This window comes from Ambystoma mexicanum, chromosome 3q (assembly GCF_040938575.1).
Source record: "Ambystoma mexicanum isolate Mex_15411 chromosome 3q, UKY_AmexF1_1, whole genome shotgun sequence".
NCBI lineage: Eukaryota > Metazoa > Chordata > Amphibia > Caudata > Ambystomatidae > Ambystoma > Ambystoma mexicanum.
The window spans coordinates 747,385,865-747,407,201 of record NC_090926.1 but is presented as its reverse complement, the minus strand read 5'-3'; the positions used below and the strand labels follow the sequence as shown (position 1 = coordinate 747,407,201).

Here is a 21,337-nt window from a genome sequence, read left to right as displayed (position 1 = left end):
TAAAAAAATGGTTGTTTCTTGCCCCGAATTTTGGGGTGGGACTGTCTAACTAGGCGGCATTTGATCAAGGTGACCACTTGGTGTACTAGCCAAATATCAATCTCAATATATCTAACACTATGGCCGTCATTATGAGTCCGGAGGTAGCTGTTCGGGTAAAACCGGCAGGCTGCAGCCTGCCTTGTTGGTATTTACCGGCGCCGGACTTGCTGGAATTACCAGAGCATTACAGCCCCGGTAGTCCAGTAATTCCGGCGCCGGCATTCCGTTACTCCCCATTCCATAGGACTCCATGGGAATGGGGGCCGAGGAAACACTGGCACCATGCGGTAATGGTGTCGGTGTTTCCTTGTTCATCTGTGGCAGGTGGCGTTACTTCTGGGTGTAACACCACACAGCCACAGAACACGTAGTTAGCCAGTCTGGAAAAGAGTGCCGGTACAGTTTTACGGGCACCATTAAATCCGGACTGGCTAACTTGTAATGAGACCCAATGTCTTTGGCTCAGGGATGGTCAGGTTGAGAGACCTATTGTTACACCTATGTGTCAGTGTTATTGAGAGGGCGTTGAAACAATGCACTGGAGAAATGCCAGTAAATGCCCTCCCCATCTCTACATATAGACAGGAAAGTGGATTGAAACTGTGGGCACCCTTAAATAAGGGTCAGCTTTGTAGTGTGGCTCCTCTGGGAGCAATGCCCCGGGCATGTCTGCTCGGATGTTCTTGATGCCCGCTTCATGGAGATGGCTATGCGACGTGCTTGTGGGCTGAAGCTATGAACGTGTACTTACTGAGCAACGGGTTGCAAGATGAAGACCCAGGCAGCCCATTCACCAGGGATGAGTGGAAGACCAGATATCCGAGCAGAAGGGTGACCTTATAGGAAATCCTCTCGTTTCCAAGAATTGGCAGCATGAATCCAAACACATCAGCAATAAGCACGGCAAAGCTTGGCACAATCAGAGAGAGGACCGTCTTGGATGGAGTGTGTTGGAGGTGAAGCTGGTGAGAAAGAAAGATGAAAGCAGTAAGGGTAATCACCACCAGATGCTGGCTGCCCCCACCCCCACACCCAGACATCACTGATAACGTGGAATTAGACAGTGCTCCCAAGAATCACCACAAAAGGCTTGACATGGCTCATGAAGAGTTCTTAGGCCTTCTATGCGACTGATAAATCTCACTCATGCCCTCTTCGGTGTCTTTTGTGTTTAACCAATATCTTCAATGGTATGCCTGGGTCTTCATTACCATCAGTATTCCGAACCTCTGATTCGAGATGCTGGCTCAGGAAGGAACACCTGTTAATTAGTAATTGCATGTTTGGACAATAGGCCCCTATGGTGGTTCATGTACAAGACAATTAGCCTTTGCAGCAAAGCATGTGGCGAGACAATGGGCGTCTGTGGAAAACTGTGTGTTTAGCAAATGGGCCTCTGAAGGACCACATGTTTAGCCAATAGGTTTCCCTGGTGGAACATTAGCTCAGACAATGGGCCTCATCACGAGTTGGGCTGTATTTCTGGCTGTAATACTGCCGACTGTAATAGCCCTAGCACCGACCGGCCTGGTGGTATTACCACCGGATCACGGGTTGGGCCTTAACGGTAAATCCCCATTCCTGATTGGGTCCATTGGATCCAATGGGGAATTTTCGGTGCTAATACTGCGGGCCAATTCAGCCGGCTGTAATACCGCCGAAAACAGGGATTTTCACCTCCAGAAAAAAGCTGGAGGTAAAACAGCCAATTTAGCGCTCAACTCCTGATAGGGCCAGCCCTTAAATGCAGCGGTAATACCGTTACCACCGCATTTAAGGGCTACAGCCGAACTCGGGAAGAGGCCCAATGGGTGTCTGAACGGGTCATCTACTCTGCTAATGGTGCTTTCTTTGGCAGGGTATGATTAGCCAACAGGTGTAAATGCTGAAAGATGTGCATGCTTCTGTGGTGAACATGTCTTCGTCTGATTGACTGAGTACATACATAATTATAATGATGTGTTATTTATATAGCGCCTTTATCCAAAGCGCTTTACAGAGCACATATTTACATACAATATCACCCAACCGAAATTGGTACTCATTTATCGACCTCGGAAGGATGAAAGGCTGAGTTGGCCTGGCCGGGATTCGAACCTGCGACCTGCAGATCAATGAATCAATAATAATATCAATCAATGAACAGGCTTGAGCAGGAACGTTTCCTTGCCAATGCTCATCTTCGCAGTGGAATATGCTGCACTGATGCGCCTTTGCAATGGATTGCGTCCTCTGCCAGTAAGTTTCTGTGGTGAAGCATGAGTTCATCTAATACGTCTCTGTGATCTAGCATGTATTCAGCCATTGGGCCTTTGTGAGGGAACGTATGCTCAGCTGACTGCTTTCTGTGGTGGGTGGGCTGTGTGTGTGTGTGTGTGCGTATGTTTACTGCCAATTAGCCTCTGTGGTGGAGCATGGAATCAGGATAGATGGGTCTGTGATGAGGTTTGTTCTCAGCTAAGGGGCCTCTGAGATGGCATGTACTAAGGCAATGGTCCTCGGTGGTAAAACATGTGTTCACCAATGTAACTGTGGAGTGTCTACTCAGCCATTGGAAGAGCCATTTCTGTTAGTGCGCCACCAGTAAGCGGATGCCAACTTGATTAGGCATGCATGCAATACACTTCAACCATGCAGAAGATGGCTTAACGAGGAGGAGAGGTGAAGAAAATGAGTGGAGCCAATTGTCACTTAGACTAAGACAACAGAAATCTATGGCCCAGGCTATTGTGTTTTTCTGATAGACGCAAGTTCTCAGCCAAAGTGCCTCTGAGGTGCTCAACCGATGAGCTTCTGTGGTGGGGCAGGACTCAGACAGGTGGTAATCAGGCAGGTGATTAGTTGCTAATGCAGGAGCTGGGATGGACAGAGGTGAGCATGCCTGAACATTAGCAAGAAGAGCTGCGCCAACACTTGACTCGGCTCCAAGCGTCTACTCGTGAGCTGAGCCAGTGATTGAGTTTAAAAAGGCGACAGAAGGATTTGAAAATACAAACATTCCAAGGAGCCATGAGTCCTATTCTCGTGCAGTCAAATAATTGCTAACAGGAAATCCTGTATCAGATGTTGCTCTTCCTACTGAAAAAGGTCCTGTCCGATATTTGGCTCGAGCCATTGTTGGCTTTCCCACCTCTACAGTGTACGTGCAGTGGGAAATTGTTGCATCCACTGTGTAATGCACCTGCCTGATCAATGGACCCTCTGTGCTTAGTTTACATTCTCTGAACACTGCAAATAAAGACAGGGAGCTTGAATGTATGAATGCCTCCATCTTTGACCTGCCACATGTTACTCAAGTCTGAGGAGAACCTGAGACTTGTTTGGCCACAGTCACCGCATTACTCTTCGGGGTGGTTATAGGGTGTGTACTAAAGAGAGGTCACTTACTGTCAGGCTGAAGCTGGGGGGTCCAGGTCCATGTGAGGTGCGAGCATCCAACGTGGTTACTAAGTACTCATGTTTTACGTTCTCAATTTCATTCACATAGCTGACTTCGAAGGCCAATTCTTGATTTTCAACAAAGGATCCAAAGAAAGATGTCAGTCAGGTCAATTCAACGAAAAACCCCAAGGATAACACATACAACTTCATAAAAGGTCTGTCTCTGATGACATCACAGGAAGTAATATCACATGAGCTTTGAACACTCTCAAATTAGACCCCTCAGGATTTGACAAGCAAATCCTCTCAGGATTTGACCGCTATGACTTCACAGGAAGTGACATCAATTAATTAAACCAAAAACTACAATTAGTATAATATTGATAAAACAAAAAGTTACTGACGCAGAAGGCTGCTTTATAAAACAACTGTGTATTAACCAGGGCACCGCCGACATATGCCAAGGACATTATACAATTGTATAGCATGTGCACTGCAATAATATGCCAGAAGAGGACCATGAAAAGGAACTGTTTGAACCTCCATCGGGAATGGGAGGAAACAGTGCGCGAATACATAATCCCACTAGGGACAGTGAAATAGGTAGACGCCTATCAGTGTCTGCATTTAACTATTAACATTGCTTAGTCAATATACTTGTTTATGGGAAACCAAAGGGGGATATTTTGATTTCCACAGAAAATTCATATTGTATTACAATGTCTTATATCAACAAAAGAACTCACTTAGTATAAATACGTTCATTACATTTTTCACACGTGGTATGCAAGGGATCTGCGTGATTTGGCCGTGGCAGAATTGTTTGCGGCGGAATTGACTGTAGTCAATTTGCTGTGAAACCACTTTTGCTGTGGCCAATATCCACAAATGTATGCCCACCCTCCCCTACTTACCTTTTCCACGGCCGCTTCCTTCTAAACCTGCAGCGTCAGTTCCGTCGCCGCAGGGTCCGCTTTTCTATTTTTATTTTTTTGTCCCCCGCCTCCAGTCCTCAGGAAGTGGGGGATACCCCCGCTGCCCCCCAAGGCCATCAACACCGAACATGTGGAGCATGGGATACCCCCACAACCCCTGCTCCCAATGTTTGGTAGTGATTACCCACTTTGATCAATTTTTATCCATCGAATGGTAATGGCGGAATTCGGCCAGATGTGCAATTCTATCAATTAAAATCGATCAAATTGGATAATATTGCATGCAACACACACATTGGACACAGTCTGAATAGAGCCCCTAAAATTAGTGGTCGAAGTGAGCGGGAGCGGTTGGAAGCATTGCTCCACTACTTTTTTAAATTAAGTTTTACTGTTCCTATACTTTTATTTTAAAACAAAACCGTTCCGGAATGGTTTAGTTTTCAAATTAAAGTGTAGGAAGAAGTTGTTACTTTAACAGAACATTCCCTTAAACAGCAGGTGCATGTGTTAGGGGGGTTGTGTTCTGTGTGGGAGAGGGCGTAGTGATAGGGGAGCGGGGGCAGGCCAGCAGGGAACATAGTTCCACTACTTCTTTTCGTACACTTCGAACACTGCCTAAAATTAATATATTCAATCCTACCGACCACACATTCTCCATGCAGAGGCAATCGTCACATTATGTCATTGCTGTCACATCATGAGTTCACTGTATAGAAACAGTGCTGTTTCTATATGGAGTTTCAGATGCATGTCTATGTTTAATAGACAACATTGATTGTTAAAAGGCTTATATTTAAGACATAAATCCCGACGACAGGTGCATTACCGGGTAAGGTAATGTCCATGGCCGAGTTACTTAAACCGAGCCCCAGCATTACCAGACCAGCACTTAATACAGAGAAAGTGAAAAAGGAGGGCAGGGTAATAGGGGAGGAGAAAGGAAGAACGAAGAGAAGACCTGATGGGAGATGTCACTAAAGTTAGAGGGGTCGGGGGTCAGGTGGGTCCCGAATGACTGGCCCAAATGGAAATAGACCGATTCTGTTTGTAGGCCAGTGCCAATTAAAGCTCCAGCACTGGCCTCTGGTTGGAAGATGCACACCTTGGGGTACAGAGATGGGAACGTTAACTCACCAGTGTCCAGCAAAGAGGAGAAGGTCAGCTGGCAGTCGGTGTCATCTTCTGGGTATCGGAAGAGCTCGAAGTTGCAGTTGCTGTCCACTCGCAGTCCCAGGATGTGCTGCACCCACCCAGAGCTATGCAGCTTCACCTTGGGCGAGAGATCCTTGGTCTCCACCGTATGCCTGCATCAGAAAGAAGTGGCTTACTTCAGTCATAACGTCACACCTCCTCTACTCCTGCTTCCCATGTGCCAGCCGACCTCAACCAGTCAAAGTCCTATATGCTGACCCCCCCCCCCCTCACACCCAGCAGAGTTCTAGGCCACCTATGCACTTGGTGCTCTTGCCACTTGTGGTACTTGTTCCATGCAACCAGTGACAGTTGTCTATACTTTGATCACTAGCACTCAATGCATCCTCTAACCACCACTGCCAGGTGCATACCCCAATGCCAGAATTCCGAGGCTGCCAGGTAAACACGCTGATCTTCAGCACAGGGTGACTGCAGTTACCCACAAAATAAAGGTGCCTATTCTTTTAACAGTTAAAAGAGCCTAAGGAGAAACTGACAAACGAATGTCATTGCAGAGCCCCACCCCATGAACTGCTAGAGTGCAGCCAGCTACCTGATTTGCTTTTTGCATGTTTGCGGGCCACCAACGGTCACACTGATGGGTCTAATGTTGTGTATCCGGTGATAGGTTAGCAGAATCAGGCCTGCCCCTGCAACAGAGCCCAACCTGGGCAGTAGAATTAATCACTTTGGTTAAAGGCGGCCAGTGAAGACTGGCCAATTGCGCAGTGATTTGTTTTTTCAATGTGAACATTACTTGTACTTCTTAGTTTTGTAGTCACCGGTGCTAGTCCACAGCACTGACCAGCTACCACTTGTACATGGAAGTGTCGTAGTCAAGCCTTGATAGCGTAAGTGTGCAAATGAACGCAAATCTATGAGTGTTAAGGAAAACCTGTCATGTTTTTGTCTAAATAAAATTGGTAGATCTACTGGTTGTGAGGTCTGCATCCAAAATGGCAGACCTTGGCCAAACCATACCCCGAGTTCTTTAATCTGAAGGGAAGTGCAAGGTGTTGAGTGCATAGCCTCCGCCCTAAGCCCATCGGAAGGGGAGACTTATACACGCAAGTATTCCAGTCTTTGGCCAATTGCAGGCCAGATTACTTCAACACATCTAGATGTGAATATCTCTTAAGCCAACATGAATCCTCTGTCCACCCTTGAGCCCACTAGTGGCTGCCGCTTAATGCAGTCAACTTCCACTTGCTAATCCAAATAAAACCCTGCCGGAGGACCCATGCATATATTGAATGCTAATTAACAGACACCTTGGCATAAAAGGGTCTTCAATTGGCATTTAGGAACCTGGTGTTTTTTCATCTTTCAATACTATCTGGGTTAGTCGGGGTCACCTTGGCCTCTGCAGTGTTTCAACAAAACGTTGTTGTACTCATTCAGCATGACGAGAAACAATGGCGAACACCCGCCATTTTAATTACAAACTCCTGGACACCCAGAGAAATTGAATGGGGTCGGGAAAGGTCAGAAAAAGATGGAAATAATAGGTGGGAAAGGGAAGACAGAGGTATGAAAGGAAGGGGGCATAGGTAGACAGGAGGAGGGGAAATGGTTACGATGGGAGCTCTATTAAAAACCAAAAGACAGAATAGAAGAAATTCAAAAGAAAACAAAGGTCAGAAATGGCTATTTTTCTTCAAAGGAAGCAATTCAACATTGTCAACCACCATATAAAAGAGGCCCAGAATGTTCAAGAATAAAAGGCCACATGGCCATCCCGACTCATTCATCTCAGATTATGCTGTTATTGTCCGGTGAGATGGTCAAAGGTCATCTAGTTGGAATCTCAAAGTCAAAAGATCAGCACACAGCATTTTCCATGACTTTATCCACAATGACTAGCCCTGGGCAGAAGAGCTCAATACCTACATAAGTGACTTAACCTCAGAATCCGAAGCGTACAAGAAAAAACGATAATATATAGTGGCAGAGTTGGCGCATACGGCGAAGACCGGCCTGGCTTTCAAGCACTGATGCTGAAGCGCCTGCTGCTTCTCTATATGTGACCAAGGGGAACCTCAGAATTGTAGTTCAAGCGGAGTGTTCAGCTCCGAAACATGTAAGTCAAAAACTGAGAGCGTTTTATCTCTGCACCAAAACACAGAGCAGTAGATGTAAATGCTAGAAGCAAAACACAAGCGAGTCTCGGCAATGACACAGTTAGAAGCTAACAGAGTGTGCTGTTATAAAATAGCGAAAAGCAGCATAAACGCTTAATTATCTAATTGTAATACCTTTTGCCTGACCCTCATTAGTGGTACATGCTTGACCTTCTTGCATCTTTTTCGTCCCATTAGCACAGTGGTGAGAGGAGGTCATCTCCATTACTCACAGTTGTCGCTTCCGCCTCTCAGCACTTGAATGTATTTTAAAAGGGGGATGAAGGAGAACACTTTTAAAATGGCCCATAAAGGTCGGGGGGATGTTAGATTGGTTATCAAGAGGATAAGGGGGATACCATGTCTTGTTATAAAGTATCCTATCCCTATTCTTTCTCTTGCTCTGTTTAAAATGTCTGGTTTGATAATATCTTTTACCGTTCTCTTAAATTAGGGAACCAGATGAATATCATCCCATAACCATTTCTGGGATAGGGGTTTCTCTTTCTGAAGGGAGGATGGAGAATACCGCACCTCGCCCATGGGACTTCCACTTCCAATCCCCAAGGACCCTCCTTCCAGGTGATCCTCCCTCGCTTGACTGCCCATAGGGGCAGGATCCAAAAGCGATGGCCTTTCCCTGGCCACCTGCATAGAGGATTCAAAGAGAATAGAAGTGAGAAGACCCTCTGGTTTCCCACAGGAGGCAATGTGTGGTTTGGGGGTAGCATTAGGCAAAGTCGATACAAGGTTAGATAACTGTAGCCAAAGGGTTGTGGTGTCGCTTGCAAAACAGTTCAGCTGTGCACTATTCTTTGATACTAGTAAACATTTGTTTTGAACCATGAGCAAAGCATGAGTGGGTCAGAGATAGGTTGTCTATATATCTCTTTATGGAACTAGGCATCACCATCTCAGCTGTTCCTACACTATCCTCATTGGTCATGTGCATCATGGAAGCTGATGGTATTTGCCCAGGAGAGCTTACTTGATTTTCTTTTCTTGACCGCCCGCTTTATAAGTTGCTTGTTTACTAAGAATATTGGTAATATTCCTAGATCCCAATTTAAATGCAGCAGTACCTACTAGGCGGTCTTCACCGTGGGTATTGGTGAACTGCTTTCCTAAGGTCCTTTGGCCACTTAACTAGTAGCTAGACAGCTCTGAAGTTAGGCTTCAAAGGACAGTACTAACCGAGGCAGGGAGATATCAGCACCCTGCTAGAGTATTCATACAGACACTCAACTACCTGTCTGAAAAGGCCCTAATAAACTTTGCCTATACACAGGATGCATGGGCCTAACCCCATAAGCAATCTTGGAAACGGAGTCTGAACCCCTGCAAGACCATGATCTGGGTGACGACTGAGCAAAGTACAATACCATACATACAACTCACAATACAATATGACAGTTATTCTGCCTGCACATAATGCTGGTTAAAAGCAGTCTGCACTATATACCTGCCTGCTTTCATTAGCCAGCATGGCTTGCCTTTTCTATTCATCTTGTGTGGAACCAGTTTTAACCACATTTCTTATGAAACCTGTTTTTGACAGACTTCCCAAGATGGTTGTGCAAACTATCTTGCACAAGAAGCTAACCATGCTGTGTAATACTTGCCCCAGGTTGACTAAAGATTAGGACCTCTGTGATTTGCTACCCCAAATTGAAACCTGTCAGTGTGCGTGCCTACCGCATGTTCTCATGCCAGGAGCCTACACATTGTACCTGCTCATACCATCTTGCGCTAGGTGATTGCAGTGATGAGGTTGCCTGACTCTTTGCTTCGACCTGCCTACATAAGGCACTTGGCGATGGCAAGTACTAGATGTGGTGGAGTAAATATGATGAAAGAAGTTGCGAAGAAGTGCGGAGTCAGATAGATGTTGATAAGACAGAGAGACAGAGATGTGAAAGAAGGCTAGGGTAAGGGCTAATGAGTTTGAGGCAAACCAGGAAAGGTGATCTCGGAAACTCACGCCTCTCTGATGCTGAACGAGGGTGTCCAGACAGTCTCCAAGGGCACAGTGATGGAGTGATGGGGGTACTGAGTCTCGTTCCATCGCAGGCGATAATCGTACCAGGACTGTATAAAGGAAGCATAGCAAAATTTGATTAGTAGTGAAGCACCTGCACAGCTTGGCTCACAGCCTACTCAGAGCCCTCGTGGCCCAGACACCTGAAGTCTCATAATGGAAGACAGTCTCTCTTTTGATGAACCTCAATGGCCCATGTTAACTGTAATAGAGTGTTTTTATAAACAGTTTTATTGGCATTTTCAAAGCAAATCACAGCACAGAAGGTATTGGACCAAAGAATCTGTGTTCAAGTGGCCAATGACCCCCCTCGTTGCTAATAAAGATGTCAAATTTTAGAACATGCAGAGAAAAGACCAAATTCCAAAAATAAGCAAGATGATCTCACAGTTTGAGACCCTTAGTCTTTTTGTTTAACCATACATAGATCACATAGAACAAATACTGGAGTCAAGATTCGTCCACAAGAACATTACGTGTGAATCCTCCCACTCCACCCCCCTCACATGTGTTAACCCTATGTTCTGTACTACCTAAGTACATATAGTGGCTAACCCTCTTTTTCCCCATTGTCTGTAGTAAGGTTTGTAGCTACCCCTCATCACTGCAATATCCCTTTTAGCCACCATTATGGCACTAGGCACACATTCTAATGTACTATATTATATGTGATCGCCACATCTCCCCAGATGCCTAGAAGGATACCTAGGGGACAAGTTCACATGGGTGTCTTGTGTCAGTCTGGCAACTATGTTGCCAGACTGACTAGCTGCATGTTGCCAGACTGATGGCGCCACAAAGAAAATACCAGTAAACAACCGAACTGCAAGGGTTTACAACGTCACCAACCACAAGCAACAACTAACCACAAACAGTAAAGACTGAACCCCACTGACCAGAAAACATACAATCCAAAGAGGACTCACACTTAAAGGAATCCAACCCACAAATCAAACACCATGCCTCGCCACAATCAAGGCAAAAAAGCAAGAATGGACAACAGAAATAATAAGGAAACCTCAGTCTCGCGGGAAGGTGTCAACCAGCAAGATCCCACAACTCCCTTGGTGAAGAAGAGATTAGACGGACCGAGGACACATACAAAGAATAGAGCAAACACAGACTACATTGCTCACTACCTCTCCACATACAACTGCTTTGCAAGAAAAAACGGACCACCAACAACAAACCATCAGGCAATAAGGGAATCAAATACAGACACGACCGGGACGGCAAACGCAACACGACAATTGTTAAGCCACCTACCTGGCCTACACCATGCACAATACTCCGACTAGAATCAGGGACAACCTGGAATCCAATACCCTCTACACGCCCTACATCAACAAAGACTGGAATAAAGGACAGGCACCAACACAACTCACCAGCCGAAATGAACCAAAACCAATGAACTCTGCCATCAACTTAATCAGTCTACTCAATGAACAAACTGACCAACAAAGAACTCCCCCTCCCAACAGGCACAACCTGAAGAGAACCACCAGCAACAGAAACACAACTGACAACACACCGAACTGAACTAACAATACACACAACAATCCTAAAGGAAAATCAAACAAACTGCACTGCAGCATTCTCAACATTAGATCCAAGTCAAACCACTCAAAGGAAATCGAAGACCTTCTTAGTGAAGGCGGCATAGACGTGCTCTTTCTTACAGAAACCTGGTTATCGGACAACTACAAAGCCATCGAGAATGAAGCCATACCGGACAACTTTAAATTAATACATGCCAACAGAGAAAAACAAAGAGGAGGCTGAATCAAAATTATACACAAATAACACATCAGAGTGTCTCAACTCATCCCAACCGACGTAGAAGACTGTGAATCCCTCCTCATCAAGAATGAACTCAATGACCAAACCAACATAGTATTCCACCTGATCTACAGACCACCATTTTACAACCCCAACTTCGAAACAAAATTAGCTGCCACGGCCACCTTTTTATCAACCTACCACGACAACCTAGTAATACTGGGAGACTTCATCATCTGGTTTGAAAAACAAAACAAAACCACAGCGGACTCACTCTGCGCACTCCTGGAAACATTGCACTTCAAGCAAATAGTAAATGGATGCACCAACAACGCCAGACACACCATACACACAATTTTCTGCAGAGAAGAACTATCTTTGCCACCTTCACCGATGGAATGGAGCGACCGTTACTTGATAACATTCTACATCACACTCCAAACCCATCTACCAGCTGGAAAGCAGATACTCCATGCCAGCAAGAAAAGAAACTGGAAGTACATAGACCTGGAGGCCTTAACAAACTTACTAGATTCAACCTTTCCAAGCAGAACAGAACCCACTGAAATAGACGCAGCAGAAAACACACTCAACACCTGGATCACTAAGGCCATGGACCACCGCAAAACCATTCAAAGCCACAACAAATAATTCTGGCAGCGAAATGGTTCACAGAAGTGCTGAAAGAACTAAAAAGAAAACTGCAAAATGGAAAATAATTTAGAGAACAATTCAAACGACACAACAAAATAATCCAAAGATAGCTCAGACTGTGTAAATCAACAGTTCTCAAAGCAATAAATTACTATCACGACACAAGAATAGAATCGGTAAACAATCCACAGAAAGAACCCTTCAAAATCATCAAAGAGATTAAAAAAACATTATCCTGCAAGAATTCCATCATCCTGACACAAGCACTTTGTCAAAACATAACCAACCACCTGAGATCAAAAATAGATACAATCCAGCAGACCATCAACACAACCCGGGCTAATACAACCACAACCGCCGAACCACCGAACACCGGGCGAAACACAGACTACAGCAAAACTCACCTGCCTTGAAACAATCACAGTAGAAACCTTCACCACATTTATCAAGGACACCAACCTTGCAGGATCCCCAAGGGACCCCTGCTCACTGACATCGTCAAAGGAATCCTCAACCACAGAACCCCGGCAACACACTTCCGGAACCTAATGAACCTATCACTCAAAAGAGGACTTATATTGTCCGCCTTCAAGTCAGCATACATCAAACCCCTGATAAAAAGAACTCTGGAACTGTCTTTCCCTGCAGAACATGATTGTTCCCAGCTTTCAGTTCTTATGAGAAACTCTGGAGACATGGTTCAAAAAATAGGATTCTTCCAGATCCTTTGCCCCATCCTGGGTTTAGTGACAAGCGGCCACCTCAGTGGTGAATGTTGCACTACAGAAATAAATCAACACATATGGGTGATGAATGCGGCAGAAAGATCCAAATGCATTGCAGTGTTACTCATCAAAGGCTCCAGGTCTGCCATGAGCCACTATAACGCCTGTGAAGAAGCAAATGTGCTCAAAGAGGATTTACCTGGTTCAGCATCAGGACAGAAGAGATGGTGTACTGCAGGATATCCTGAGGTGAGAAAAGGACAGCTGTTAGTTTGGGTTCTGCGCCTTCCTGGCCATTCATCCATCCATACTTCTCAACCGAAGGTAGTTTGCCTACGCCTGGACCTAGGGTTCTGGTGCACCAAATAGCTAGACACACTCTGAACCTGAGGACCTCTAACTGTTGCATCCAGCTTCCATTAGCAACAATTTCCCTTTCTGAATGCTGTATTCTCCTAATGTGATGCCCTGACAGAGGATTATGCAGTTCAGAATCAACAGCTGCGATGTCACACCTCAGACATGACAGCATTGTCTCTGCAAGGATTGTTTTAATTTCCTTTTTGCGTTAATGTAGTGCTGGGGGGGTGAATCCAGTATTTTGTATGTAATGTATTGTTTCCTCATGCCTCCATTCTACAACTACTGCACTGCGTGTCTAGAAGGGACAGTACATTCGTAATTAATGTAGGGGGGCATGAACAACATAGATTCAGCTACAGGGTGCATTTTACCTAGTGTTAAGGATTATTTCAGATGGGACCTGCTCATTGGTTCAGGGCCGTGATTTTGTGGACTAGGATTCTGTAGAGCAAAAGAGGGGGTGTCCTCCAGGAAAGAACACACCTATCCCCACCGTGTGCAATGGACATGCCCTTTGCATGCTGCTGGGCGGCCGGGAATGCAGAAAAAAAAACAAAAAGAGGGAAGTAGGTGCCGGGGATGGATGAGTGGTAGAAAGTGCCCCAAGGGACATGAAGGAGCAGGGGGCCTTGAGAGCAGGTAGGTGTGGAATCCGGATGCACAGGATCATGTTCTGTGGAAAAGCGTTCTGCTGAAACATGACTCGGATCCATTTTAGACAGCTACGCCTTCGCTTTCATTCATCAGATGTCCCTTGGAACCCCTCGGTGGATTGGAACCCCGCATTTGATACCGACCCATCTCCAATTTTATTTTGTAGAGTCCAAACAAGCCCAGTTGAGCAAATATGTACTAAAAAAAGACAACCACAAACCACACACAACCAATCATAGGCTATCATGTAGAGCCACCAATCACAGCCAAGGATAAGTAAGCTTTGGAACTGCCATTGACCTAGGAAGATCTGAAAGCTACCTTAGAGTACAACCAATCATCGACAAATGGGGACACATGCACAAATGCAAACAATTCACCATTTCAGATAATTGCACACATGGGAAGCTGAGCTATCATATGTTTTATACTACACATGTAATATAAAGGGCGTGTTGGCAGAAGTCTGCTTTACAATGTAAAAGTGGTGTTGGATGGGAGAATGTCTATGCTTCACCCTGACGTTTCTTGACCGGGCAAGGGCATGGTTGCACATTCCTTTCCCCAGGAGAGGGAGGGACCCCCTCCCTACAGACCAGCTGAAAGTAGAACGGCACTAGGCAACCGGCGAATGTAAGAAGGATGGTAAACCATCTAATGGGGAATGGGCTAGGAACATCAACTTTATGGCACTGCTCCCCTTCATGGTTGCCTTAAACATCTAGGGAAAAGAGCTGGTCAACAGGCAGTTTGTTTTCTGGTCCGACAGCTGGTTGGTTGGCCATGTGCTGAACAAGCCATCTGCATGGTGCCCTCACAGCTTGCTTCATTTGGGGTCACTGGTGTACGCTGGCTGGAAGTGAATATCTATTTTACTGCTAAGATTGTGGCGGGACCCAACATGAAATTGCAGATGCTTTGCCTTGTTTCAAGGGGGCCACCTTTGGAAATCTGGCACCAGAAACAAAAGAGATTTCACCATTCCCGCCAAGCCTCTGGACCATTGGGCTCTAGGACTGAACGCGCCGGTTACGCTGTCTCTGACTAGGGGGGCTAAGGGGAATTTGAAGCTGGCATTCACGAATATGGGTAATGCTAAAATGCCTTGTTTAAATATGGGTACCTTTGGCAGTCAGAAAAGACAGTGCAGGCACTTGTTCTTTTGGCCTTGAAATTGGAAACATTCATAGCGTGGGCAGCCCTAAAAGTGTATTTCATGCATTGTCCTTGCTAGGTGAGGAAGACAATGCCGTTCTCCTTTTTGGTTAAACAAGCAACAGGCGGAGAGTAGATTAGCCAAGCGTGAGAAGGACAAAAGAAGGGGCCTTTCCAGGAAGTCTTTGCAGGACATCATAGACTGTCTGGCAAGAGTATGCGCAGATGATTTTGAATGCCTCCTCTTTCTGTGCACATTCTCAGTGGCCTTTTATGCTGCCACCAGGATGAGTGAACTAGCATATACATGAAGAAAAGAAAGGAGACGCAAGTAAGGTTGTGCATTGGGCTGGAGAGGACTGGCAACATTTGACCTGCGGGGGTGTTTACTTTTCTGGCCCACTGTGCAGTGGCCCCATCTTCCAGAAAAAGTCAACTCAATACCAACCTCTCCTTCTCCCACACATTTGTATGTATATATAATACACTATTGACATTACTTTCATTTTATGCAACATATTTTTCAGTTATGTTTGTGGTTTCATAGAGACCCGGGTCCCTGGAAATGCTCCCACTTACCAAACAATAGTAACATTATTTCACCAGGATAATATAATTGGTCAAATGGGAAAGATGAGATTTAGCCCAGTTTTCATTGTGGTACAGTTTGTAATTTGACTGAAGGCTACATGTCCTCCCATCTCATCTCATCTCATCTTTAGTTTTAGAACAATGTAAAGAAGTGGCAAACCTAGAGAATTCATTGATAGAGCACAGCCATTGCTGAACCAAGGGGTCTGAGTTTGCTCTCAGAGCCAAACATGAGCTGGCATGTCAAAAGACCCATACCTGGCTTCCTGCTTCCTCAGTTTACAACAGAAAACTCATACCTGGCACTCTCTCCATACCCCATATCAGAAGACCCTCAGTTGTCATCCTGCCTCCTCGCCAGTATGCTTAACATACATTGTTACAATTATTTATAGAGTAACACTATAGAGTATAAACCCATAAGAGTGAGGCTTCTCTAAAGATAGTTAAGGAAAATAATGCACAATGATGAAAAGTTATTTGCTCAGGATTTAAATGTATGAAGTGTGAAGCTTGGGATTTGAGCCCTGTCTTCCTGGTTCCACAGTTTCCAATGCAGAAAGCAGGGGAGACTTCATCTTCTCCTATGGCATCTTCAAAATTAGAAACAAAAAATAAATGCGTTCTGCAAAGTTATTCAAGGTCTAAACTAGCATAGTGTTCAATAAAACTGGTTTTCAAAGCACCAATATATCTACAAGGGGCAGCCTATTAATCATCTTTATCCTGAGGCAAATACATCTGAGAAACCAACTAAGATTATGATTATGATGAAAACGTACTATAATTATAATCTAAGTCTGTACAATTGTGTGTACTTTCAAAGCACCAAGTCACATGATAAAGCAACCTGAAAAAATATAAGAGAAGTAATTGAAACATATGTTCATAAAGCATGTATGCATCACTTTGCCCAAAAAGAGAAAACGGGCTTCATTCATACTCTAAAGGAGTTCTGTGTCTCCTAATTACTTTTACCCTGCGCACCCCGTTGGCAGCACTGCGAGCGTTGCTCTTGCTGCAGTAACCGCTTCCTGGAGGGGGCGGAGCTGAACTCCGACACGTGTTTGGTCACGTGACTTCATCCAGCAGTGAAATCGCCGGCACAACAGCCCGCGAGGCAGCTTCATTCATACTCTAAAGGAGTGCTGTGTCTCCTAATTACTTTTACCCTGCGCACCCCGTTGGCAGCACTGCGAGCGTTGCTCTTGCTGCAGTAACCGCTTCCTGGAGGGGGCGGAGCTGAACTCCGACACGTGTTTGGTCACGTGACTTCATCCAGCAGTGAAATCGCCGGCACAACCGCCCGCGAGGCGGCTTCATTCATACTCTAAAGGAGTGCTGTGTCTCCTAATTACTTTTACCCTCCGCACCCTGTTGGCAGCACTGCGAGCGTTGCTCTTGCTGCAGTAACCGCTTCCTGGAGGGGGCGGAGCTGAACTCCGACACGTGTTTGGTCACGTGACTTCATCCAGCAGTGAAATCGCCGGTACAACCACCCTTGCGGCGTTAAGGCCTGGAGGCAGTAAGGGCTGGAGATGCTGTTTTGCTGTTTGGCCGTGTGCAGTGTGTACTCTGGCAGCTCCTTAAGCTGTCGGGCGTTCCTTACCCTGTGGCTGGATAAACTGTGAACCTTTATCTGATTCAGAAATTTAAGTGTCTATTATATATTATCATGAAGCGTTCTACCGAACTTTGAAAGCACTCAAACCAATCACTGTGTTTCGATTGTTGTGATACCATTAAGAAAAACTCAATTTTGTATTTTTTTTTTAATTTTCAATCTTGAATTGTTGGGCATTTTTATATTTGATTCACATGGCCTATTTATTAACTTCGGGCATGCCTCAAAATTTGCACCAGAAGGGATTGATAATACCTGCGGCACGACTCCCTTGTCTCTCTCGTAGGATTGTCCATTTTCCATCTGCTACCATGCTAGGTAGCTCCCACTGCACAAAGATTCCATCAATCCTTGATCACACTAGTGAAGTTCTTCCAGTTCTTGGCACTCCGTCTCCCTACCAGCCTTTAATGAAGGAGCACACTGAAAGTGACACCTTGAGAGCGGCTCTACCACTCTCAGACAACACAATGTTGCATACACCTTTGCCATGTATGACTACAAAAAGAAGAGACGCTAAGCATTTAGATAGACCGTTAACGTCCTCTCCATGTTTTGAGCCTGAACTCTCACTACATGCTAGACACTCTGATTTGAATAATTCGATATTGCAGGATTCTCAGAGTGTAATCAATCTTATTTCAGCCAGTTCATGTTTGGAGTGTTCACCAAATTCCCCTTCATTTTCCTTTGTCTATCCGACTCCTCGCAGAGTCCAAATACAAGTCCCACAGGAACTTTCTTTTCAAAGTGCTGTGGTAAAACCCACATCTCAGAATCTATGTATCACTTCATTAGATAATTTGGTGGACAAATCAAACATTCCATCTAAGAGCCCATCTCCTGCTACAATAACATCGCCAGTGCGGGCTATACTACCAGTTGATTCTCATCTCCCATTGACTACCCTCCCTATAGAAGTCAGGGTTGCTCCATCAACATCCGACATTACTTTGGCCGCTATGCAGCTAAATTTACAAAGTCTGTTTAAGCTATTTGAATGTCTAGATGCTAAAGTTACTGCTCATTCAGCAGAAGCACACGAAACCTTAGTACTACTCAAGACTTTAGCTGATAATCTGTCATAAAATTCTCGCCATTCTTGTCCAACTAATAATGCTCATGATGACGATATTTCAATTATGACCATCGGATCTACAAGTCCCATGTCTAAGTTTCCACCTCCGCAGATTATACCAGCAATTGCGGTTATTATTACTTCTGAAGGACGGCGGAATCCTCCCACCATTTATGAACTGATAAATGATCCTCATATCATTCTCCCAATTGATTCTTCTATTTTAGTGCTCTCACCCTCCCCAGCCCCTGCATTTTCTGCAATTACTGTTGAGAAAGAAAATGATATTCCGTTCTTACCAGCAAGAAGAAACAGAAAAAAGCCCTCTAAAAGTTCTTACAATACCGAGAAAAAAAAAATAAGAAAAATTCTAATCTGGTTACCTTAACATTACAGAAGCAAACTATGAAAACTTTTTTTAAAAATTGAATTCCGGTACCTGAGTCTTTGGCAGCACCAGAAGCTCCTCAAGATTCAATACAAGTGCTGGTGTCTAAACAAATTTCACCTACGCTTGTTCCCGATTCAGTTCCTCCTATTAGTAGTACAAATTCTTGTTCCCTGACTCAAGTGATAACTGCTTCTTTGGCAAGCAAGCCAGTTCAAACTCTTGATTCTACACAATCGATAGCAATATCCCCCTCCTCATTGCTCCCTATCCCTGGTCTGCAGAATCCTAAACCCATTTTAGGACTTCCCACTGTTCCTTTGGCTAATATTGCAGCGTTTTCCCCAAACCTGACTTTAATTGCCCCACCTCCATGTCAGAACCCTTTTCAGTCCAATATTGAGTCCACTATCCCAGTGCTGCCTCCAGTGTCGATTACCACCATGGCCTCTAGCCATCCTCCCTTAGATGCTTTGATTCGCGAATTGAGTTAGCCTCCACCTGCCAACCTCCAAACAAATGCAAAGGCCAAACAAACCTAGTTGTTAGTGAAAAAATTGTATCTTCAGCCACCAAAAAGAGCATTGACCCCCCGATCACAGTCTCGGCGGAACAAATACGTGAGGCTGTAGATGCATATTTGGCCTCATGCTCTCAGTTTATTCCTTCTAAGCTTCCACAAAAACCAAGTGGTCCAAATTCGTTGTTGAGCCAGTGGCTCTTACCGAGTTCCATGCCAACATCTATAGTAACTCAACAATCCTCTCTGCGTATTGATAATCGCCCTCACGCTACTCCAGCTCACACCTCAGATCCACCTAAACCTAATCTAAAGACTCCTTCTTATACTGTAACCCACAATACCCTAAATAACATCCCTGTGGTACCCACTTCTCATCCCTTGGCACGGCGTAAATGCCATTCTTTAATTTTGAAGTGTCGAGGAGGAAACTTTGGCACCTATGACTTAAATCGCTGCAGGGTGCTTAACATCTTTTCTGAAGTGGTAGAGCTCGAAGACATAAGCTCGAGCGACATTGAGCAGATTGAATTCATCTCTGACAATACTTGTTCGGTGGTGCGTTTGTGGATACCTTCGGGCATCGTTCTAAATACCATCTGGAAATCAAAAATGCAATTATTTTCAATGGGATTCTTATTAGCACAAGACCCTGCATTTATAAATGGGGACTCTAATGTAAAGCAACCATCTTATCAATCTAGCGCAAGTCTCCCTTCGACGCAGAACAGTGCTCGTGCCGAGTCGTATATGTCATAACCATTAGAAACACCTAAAGACCATCTAATTAATGTTGCTAGCTGGAACACTAGAGGTTATTCTCATCTACAAACCTCTATTGCTAACTTTCCAGCAGTTATGGACATAATAGCATTACAGGAAGCTTGGCTTCTGCAAACACCTGTATGGAACAATTATGAAATTGTTCTGCTTCCAGCCATTGGGAGCCAAAGAGGTCGACCATCATCAGGTTTATTGACAGGAGTAAACATATCCAGTGGTTTCGCCATTGAAGCCTGGGATTCTGTTTCTGCCTTTATCCAACTTGTCAAGATTACAGGTCCAGTACATACCATTGCATTGATGAATATATATCGCAATCCTTTAGGGTTGACTGATACTGCTTTTTATACAGGTCTGTCCAGACTTTTGGATTTGGTTTTCCTTTCCCAAGATATCACGGATACCCTCATCGTAGGTGATCTTAATTTGGACTGTATTAATCCTAAAGGAAAGATTACAATGGAGAAGGTTAAGCGTTGGACCTCCTTTATGTCAAATCGCCATTTTCATATGACCAATGGTGTAATTCAAGGCGATATTCCAGCTCAGCCCACATGGCATAGAGGTTCCATATCTACTACAATAGACTATATCTATACACATTCCAACTTATCTGGACAAATAAGCACTTTTAACATATTTCCACAAATACATAGTGATCACCATCTACTAGTGCTTACAATTAAGTGGAACTATTTACCAATTAAAAGGTCATACTATACGAATGACCTAATAGTTAACAATGCTAAAACGCGCCTTCGTTGGTCAAATAGTAAGCTGTTCTCTTTGAATCGTCTAATCATTTTAAATGATAGCTCTACTTGTCCAAAACAGTATACTAACCTTCTCCTTACTTTTGATTCTTGTATGAAAAGTCATGTGCTTCCTCCACATAAACATACCTTCAACCCATTAATCAAGGCCAAAAAGACTGAATATCATCGTGAAAAAAGAATGATTCTTAAAATGAACTTGCCTAACTCTATTCAACAGTTGAGAATTGTGAAGAGCAAATTCCATAATTGGATGAAACAACATCGTGCACACATTTTACAATTAGATGGTGAACATATGCTCAAATTAATAGCGAATAAGAATACAGCGGAAACTTGGGCAATCTTCAACCAACGTGCTAATACTTCTCAAGGTATTTTACAGGTCTCTAGTGTTACTGAGACCCAATGGATTGAACACTATTCTAGTCTATATGCAGACTCGTCTTTTGTGCCTTTGGTCAAACTACCTAGCAACTCCGAGCGTTGGTCTCTTGCTTGTTCCCCTCTTATACTTGAAGACTGCATCAGACATAT

At 44.5% G+C, this 21,337-nt stretch overlaps 1 protein-coding gene across 1 annotated transcript in view; it reads right to left on the bottom strand.

The window, feature by feature from the left end:
• ZACN (zinc activated ion channel) overlaps positions 1 to 21,337 on the bottom strand; it is a 248,666-nt gene that overhangs the window by 68,877 nt on the left and 158,452 nt on the right. Inside the window, exons 4-8 of the mRNA XM_069652861.1 lie at positions 13,071 to 13,115; positions 9,657 to 9,763; positions 5,496 to 5,665; positions 3,430 to 3,548; positions 794 to 1,004 (exon numbers count right to left, since the gene is read on the bottom strand). Of these exons, the coding sequence (XP_069508962.1) occupies positions 794 to 1,004; positions 3,430 to 3,548; positions 5,496 to 5,665; positions 9,657 to 9,763; positions 13,071 to 13,115 (652 nt within the window). The remainder of the gene's footprint in view (positions 1 to 793; positions 1,005 to 3,429; positions 3,549 to 5,495; positions 5,666 to 9,656; positions 9,764 to 13,070; positions 13,116 to 21,337) is intronic.